General features: G+C 42.1%; 1 protein-coding gene across 1 annotated transcript in view; it reads left to right on the plus strand.

Moving 5' to 3' along the window:
* Nucleotides 1–6,793, plus strand: part of antxr1c (ANTXR cell adhesion molecule 1c) — a 29,361-nt gene extending 22,568 nt beyond the window's left edge. The window contains 4 exon segments of the mRNA XM_035406430.1: nucleotides 734–901; nucleotides 990–1,070; nucleotides 3,558–3,767; nucleotides 3,769–6,793. Of these exon segments, the coding sequence (XP_035262321.1) occupies nucleotides 734–901; nucleotides 990–1,070; nucleotides 3,558–3,767; nucleotides 3,769–3,822 (513 nt within the window). The 3' untranslated portion in view covers nucleotides 3,823–6,793.
* The last annotated feature ends 322 nt before the right edge of the window (nucleotides 6,794–7,115 follow it).

Below are 7,115 nucleotides of genomic sequence, written 5' to 3' on the forward strand. Positions count from 1 at the left end.
ACCCTATTCACCTGTAGCATTCCGTAGCTGGGCTGACCACCCACATGACATGGGAATATGGCAGGGATCTCATGTGATTTTTCCACTGGTAAAGGCAGAAGTAAGAACCACTTGTGTGGGAAAGTAGTCGTGCCTGACAGGTATGGGGCGTTTTGCATCTTGGTCTCACGTTGGTAAAAACAACAGAGACCACCAATATTGTGGGAAATGCCTAATTTTCAGCAGAGTCCAAATAACAGGATAAGATCAGTATGTCCGCCATAACTGTATGATTCTAAAGAAAGATAGCCCCGCCCAGATCTGCTCGGTGTTTTCATGCATGAGATGTATCATCTTTCATACATTGTTCACACTTACTCATGCTCAGAATCATGCACAAGCCTGGACAAATGTAACATCTGTCCTTTGCTTTGATTCATGCAATTAAATGCACGTGTTCAGAGATAAGCAAAACTGACTTAAACTGTGTTTGTGAAGAAAAAAATCCAACAGGCCACACAGATTTACACACATTTCCATATGGTCTCAACATACTCACTTGACACACGAGTGAATGCACGCATGCACACACACACACACGCATATGCGTGCACGCACACGTACACAGACACAAAAGCACCCAAACAGACACACACGCACACCCACACTCACAGACACACACACCAGGCCCTTGTGTCTGAATTCAGTTCTCCAGTCACAGTACTCATTTCAGCATTTCATTGGCCACCTGCAGGTTCGCTGGGGAGGGAAGGGCTCCACAGAGGAGGGAGCCAAGCTGGAGAAGCCCAAGAACGCCGTGGTCAAAATGCCCGAGCAGGAATTTGAGCCCTTCGAACCCAAACCAAGGAAGGCAGGAGGCAGGAAGCAGGCGCAGGACAGGAAGTGGTACTCGCCCATCCAGGTAAAAGCGCTCGCGCACTCCTCAAAAGCTCACTTTGGCCCCTTTGGTTCCTCAGCCGAGCTCACGTTCTCCTCTCTCCTCCCTTCAGGGGAAACTGGACGCGCTGTGGGCCCTGTTTCGCCGTGGGTACGACCAGGTGTCTCTCATGAGGCCCAAACCCGGGGATCAGGTAAGCTCCGCCCCCTGCTCTCCCCCCAAACACACTCATCACACAGACTCTCTCGTCACAATCCCACAATTCCCCTGGTTGGCACCCCGTCAAGTGCCAAAATAAACCGCGCGGAAACGGCAACACCTGCCCCATGTCACTACCACTGAATGTGAAAAGAAACAGATGTGAAAACTCCAGGCCATTTTCAATGGCAACACTTGGCAGGTCGAGCACATACATCAACTCCCAAGTACCAAATTCTTCAATGTTCTGTAAAGTAGTTTTCAGTCCTTTTTTTGGCAGTTCTTGTAGAACCGGTTATGTTACTGTAGTCTGAGGTTGAGTTTTTAAGAGTAACCCACTACCCCAAGATTAAGATTTCACCTTGGCGATGGAAGCCTTCCAGGTGCCAGTTCAAATTATGCATCATTTGCGGAAAGTAACTTGAGTAACATTTTTATTGGCATTCCTAATGTAAAAGAAGCAATCAACCTGGGAAGGCACAAAAAAGGATGTTGCCAGCTGTTTGTAGAGCCAACGAATGAACAAAGTCAACACACAGCTACGCAGAATCACAAACAGAATAGCGTATTTAGCCGTGGAAAATATTTTTAAAGGCTGTTCTTGTTTTATGAATGTCTTTGTTGTGCAACCTGAAACTCACTGGAAGTTTTATTCGAGAAATATTTTAACAATACACACATGCAAAAAAAAAGCTTTTAACAGATTAAATTTAATTTCAGAGGAAGTGTTTCTTCCTCTTTCTAGGCATCTGTGATGTGCTGTGTGAGGTTTAGCAATACACACGAAAAAGTCCCTGTACTAATCTGAATCACATTTCTACAGAATAGCTGTTTGTAAGCAGAGGGGGCTTTGGGTATTTTCCCACCAGTCACTGCTCTGGTTGCTGTATGATTTTTGTCCTGGTCATCCACCATCTCTGTCCGCATCATTGATCATCTCCCTGTTTGAGCGTCTGTTTGGCTTACCACAGGGTTTGCCATGGTAACACAACTGTGGCTCTCTCAATGAAGCCATTCACGAAGCTTTGGCACAACAGTTTTATGTCCCCATTAAAACAGGGCAATTCCTTCCATTTCCCCCGTTTTGGGAGCGATCTGATTTACCCTGCATTCATTTTGTTTAGTGCTCTCTCTCCCTCTCCCATTCTCTCTCTCTCTCTCTTCCTCTCTTTATCTCTCTCTCTTTCATATTTACTTTTATTTTTCATTACTGTATTTATTATCATTATTATTATTGCTTTTATCTTTTATTCTTCTGTATTGAATTGACAATGGTGTTCTAATAAAGGGGCATCAAAGTCTCTCTCTCAATCTCTCTCTTATTTACATTCATTTTTCATGACTGTACTGTGGCTGCAATATGTGGCTTTGAGGCCATTGTTGCATTAAGACTGGATTGAGGGTGCTGTATATTATGTTGCAAGGTGGTGGGTGCAGTGTGGCATGTGACAGATACGAGGTGCTGTGCATTGTGTGGCAGATGTGAGATAATATATATAATGGAGAATGAGTTTAGGATTATTCTGAAAATACCACCACACACTGTGGTCCAAGTGTGACTGGTTTATTTTGGGGTTCTGGGTTGTTGCCAGTCACAGCTAGGCTCCTCATCCCCCTTTGAAGTCTGTTGTTGTCTTTCTTTTATCTGCACACTTTACAAGGACAGAGACACTTTTTAACTACCTCTTTTTGGCCCCTGTTATTGTTATGATCTGCTCCTTAAAATCTGTTTCTCGGGATGGAAGAATGTTGAAAGGCATTTTCAAGAGGTGGCTATTCGTGCCTTAGAGTTAAGTTGTTTTCTACTAACTACTTAATGGAATGTCACAGTGGTTTCCAAAGAGACAGAGTATGGTCACCAGGGGAATTTGATTATTTTTTTCTCCTTCTTCATCTTGCATAATTTATAAGTAAGGATGAATGGAATGTGTTTTTGGTTTTTCTCATTGATTTTCTAGCGTTGTGGCTTTGTGTGTGTGTGTCTGGGTGGCTGTGTGTGTGTGTGTGTGTGTCTGTGTCTGTGTGTGAATATTGGTTAGGGGAGGATTGGAGAGAAGGCAATTGCTGGTTTGGTTTACTAAAATATAACAGCCTGTCTCTTTAAGTGATGTGGGTGGATTAGGAGTGGAGGATAGTGAATTTATTGTAATGAGCTGTTATGGGAGGACTGGGAGAAGGAGTGGCAGAGAGCGATTTGACAAGAGACAATTGGTGAGAATCCTTTTAAACGCATGCCCCTTGAGTGTTGGGGGTAGATACATATGTATTCAAGTTGGCAAGCAGCAAGTTGTTTGTGTCGCCATTGTTGCTGCTCCTGTTTTATGTATTAGCTGAGTTAAGTGTCCCCACATGCATGTGAGCATGCCCTGAATTCACTCACACACACACACACACACACACACACAACGTAACATGATGGGCTTGCTTGTTCTTGGTCGCTGGCTGGGTGGCTTTGCATTCTGAATGTGTTCTCTCCCTGCAGGGTCGATGTATTAACTTCACACGGGTGAAAGAAGAGGCAGCCAGGGCCCCGCCCAGACCCAACTCTGCTCCGCCCCCGCCCGCCTACCAACCCCTGATCCAGCCCACCATGCCCCCTCCACAAAGCTGCCCGCCCCCAAACGGACCCCCCACAAAACCACCACCCAACGGGCTGCCTCACGGACCACCCCCGGCCCGCACGCCCCCCGGCCCCCCCCGTCCCACCTCCCTCGCGCCCCCCGCCCTGCCCCGAAAGGAGGCTGTGAGAACAGCAGACGCCCCACCCACTTCAATGAACGCAAATGTTTCCCAAAAAAAAGAAGAAGAAGAAAAAAGTCTCTCTCTTTTTACACCAGAATAGTATTTATTTGAAATTGGGGTTCAACTGAAGAGGTTTGTTGTTTGTTGCTGGACAGCAAAAAAAGAAGAAAAAAAAATGAAAAAAAAGAAAAAAATCCCTTTGAGAAAGACGTGAAATCAACTACTGAGGGTGCCCACAATGTCAGAGTCTAGAGGAGAGCAGCTGGGTTTTCAGGTGCACAGATTTGCCCTTCTGCCTTTCCTTGTAAAATAGACTAGATGTTCACTCCCTCCAACAGTCAGCAAACATTCGGTCTTTCCAGCCTCACATTAAAAACGAAGAGGGAGAAATCTGCATTTCTGAATACGGCGCATTTGCCAAAGATCAATTTTTTAACTAACATCCTAAATAAAAATGCAGTAGGGCACAGAGATGTCTATATGGAAGTAAAAACATGGGCACAGCACCCTTCAGTATTCCCACCAGATATAATCCTGGTTAGAAACACCCTCTGTTTTTTCCCTTCAGCCAATCAGGCATTAAGTTTTAGCCAAAGGCATGTCAGATTCTTAGTTAAAACCAAAGGAAATAATGACCGAATAATGACCAAAGTACTCCTTCCTGTGGGTGATTTTGCTGATCCATATCGGATGTGTACCCCCATTGAACACCCTTAAACATGGATTTATATAGTAAATTCAAACTTTGTGCTGGGATCCACTGTTATATGCTGGTTTCTTTGACCCAGCAAGTATCTTGGTCAATTAAGGATCTTGAAATCATGTATATTTAAATGAATTATGCACTTTTGCGTATTCCCACGAAATGCAGGTTTGGCGTATTGTCATTTGCTGTCATTGAACTTCACGTTTCACACATTGTTTAGGTTCAATGTCCAGGTGACCAGACTTTCATTATATTACATTGCAGTCACTTAGACGGTACTAATCCAGAACAATTTTGCCGAAGTGTAAAGCTCACAAATACAAAAGGGCCATGTTAAGCTCAGGAATACAAAAGTGCAATATTTCCTAGAAATCCCAAAAGGCACAAAAGTCACAAAATGGTGGCTGAAGGGGGTCTGGGGAGCTATGGTCCGATCTGAAGAGGTGGGTCTTTAGTCTGCGTCAGAAGATGGGCAGGGTTTCTGCTGTCCTGACTGTAGTGGGAAGCTCATCCCACCACCAGGTGGCCAGAACAGTCAGGGTACATACCTCGGAAGTGCAGGCATACTGGGGTGGAGAGGGCAATGTCAGGGATTTTATTTCACCTCCATAACTCATCTGTAATTGAATCAATTCAAAAATGTAACCTCTTTCAAAAAGTATCATTATTCCTGCAGCTCGTAACAGAAAATTAAAGCATTTGTCGATCTGACTGATTAAAAGTCCAAGGATATGAATATGGAATGTTTATTCTTTGTGGCATACAGCTATTTTAGATATAACATGACCATATGAGGGTAAATCATCCTTCAGTAGACATTGAGTGTCTAATTAAGAACAATGAACAGCTCATAACTATTCAGAGGTTACAATTGTGGAAGAAATGAAAACCAGCATAAACAGTGGGTCCCCAGTTTGAAAAACGCCGCAGTAAATCACAACTTACTGCTATTTGCATCTGCTCCAGCACAGGTTGCTTTTATATCTCATTTTTTTAAAAAAGGACGCAGAACACCACAACTGCCATGGCATATTACCAGGATGTAAGGCCCATGGAAGTAAAGATTGTATAGTGAAGTTTTATGTACAGCGATTGTGAAATGACGCAGGAATCTCAAAACAGTATGTGCATCTAAGAAGCTTTAGGTATGTCCCGAAACAAAGATGTTCAGTGGAAAAAAGAAAGTGTGGTTACGAATGAATAAAAACTTGTTGCTTTGTAAAGCAGATGAGACAATTTTGGAACAAAGACTGTATTATTTACCAGCATCGAGAAATGAATGTGGTAGCTATGGGTTCATTTCTTAATTATTCGTGTTTTTTTTTTTGTTTTGTTTTGTTTTGTTTTTTTTGTTTTTCAAGAGGTCCGTCCCCTCCCACACATACATACAACACATATTTCACACAGAAATAGTCGGGTCAGTGTCTCAAAGCATATATATTCGATATTCCACAACTGTACAATATTATAATGTGTATGGGTATTGTTACGTTTTTACAAATTGATTCAGCAAACACATTGCAACTGCGGGGCAGTTCACAGCTTCTAATTTATTAACCCACAGTCAACACGAAGGTACTTGAATATGACAAGGTGTCCTCTGGTAATACAGGACACAATGCATGTGATGAGTAAAGAATTCATTTAACCTCATGTACCAAAAACAGTGCCTTCTGGATTTTTTGCGTTTTGAATTTTTGTACTTTTATAGTTTTGTAATTCACCTTGCTTCAGTAATGCAGATTTAGCTGTATTCTTTTGTTAGTTTGCACTGTTCAGTTGTATGGAATAAGAAAAAGGGTGTTGCATGCATTTTTCCTGTTACAATGTTCTGAACATAAAATAGATGCAATGCAATTCCGTGGTATCTAAGATGTGTGTGCATTCCACCAAGTGTCAACCATGATTTCCATATATTTGTGTAAACAGTTAGTGGTAATATCCTGCTTGAACAATGGGATGATCTAGTTACACTAGACAGTGCTTTTATATAAAACTTTTGTATTAAGTGTTTCCTTGTACCAATCTTGTTTTGTTTGATTCAGGGTGACTATCGAGGTGGCTTTGTGGAGATGTAACACCTTTGTTCTCCAAAAAGACTATGACCTTAAATGCTGGTATGATAAAAACAAATAATAAAAAAGATTGCTATAAATTTTACATGTATTAACAACAGTACTGCGAGAAATATTGAAAAAAATGTTAATGTTTCTTTTTTCATTAAATGTTTTTATTGACAGTTCTAATAAAGGTTGAAGTTCCAAGCTTTCCTCCCAAATCTTCTCTTTTTCTTTCAGATAAACATTTAGTCGAGCTACAAATCAAGTCCTTGATGTCTGGGACCCTTAAACCAGATGTTTCAAGGATCATTTCATTGCAAATGCAGTGATGGAGGAGCTCTGGAGCTTTGGGTGTGCGCATATGTGTGCGTGTGTGTACGCATGTGTACTGTATATATGTGTGTGTGTAGGTATGCGTGTGTACATGTGCATGCTTTTTGTATATGTGCATGTGTTTACATGCATGTTTTACATGCATATTAATTTACACATGTGTTTATGTACAGTATGCACAAGTTAGTGTCCTTAGCAG

Source organism: Anguilla anguilla, chromosome 2, assembly GCF_013347855.1.
Source record: "Anguilla anguilla isolate fAngAng1 chromosome 2, fAngAng1.pri, whole genome shotgun sequence".
Lineage (NCBI taxonomy): Eukaryota > Metazoa > Chordata > Actinopteri > Anguilliformes > Anguillidae > Anguilla > Anguilla anguilla.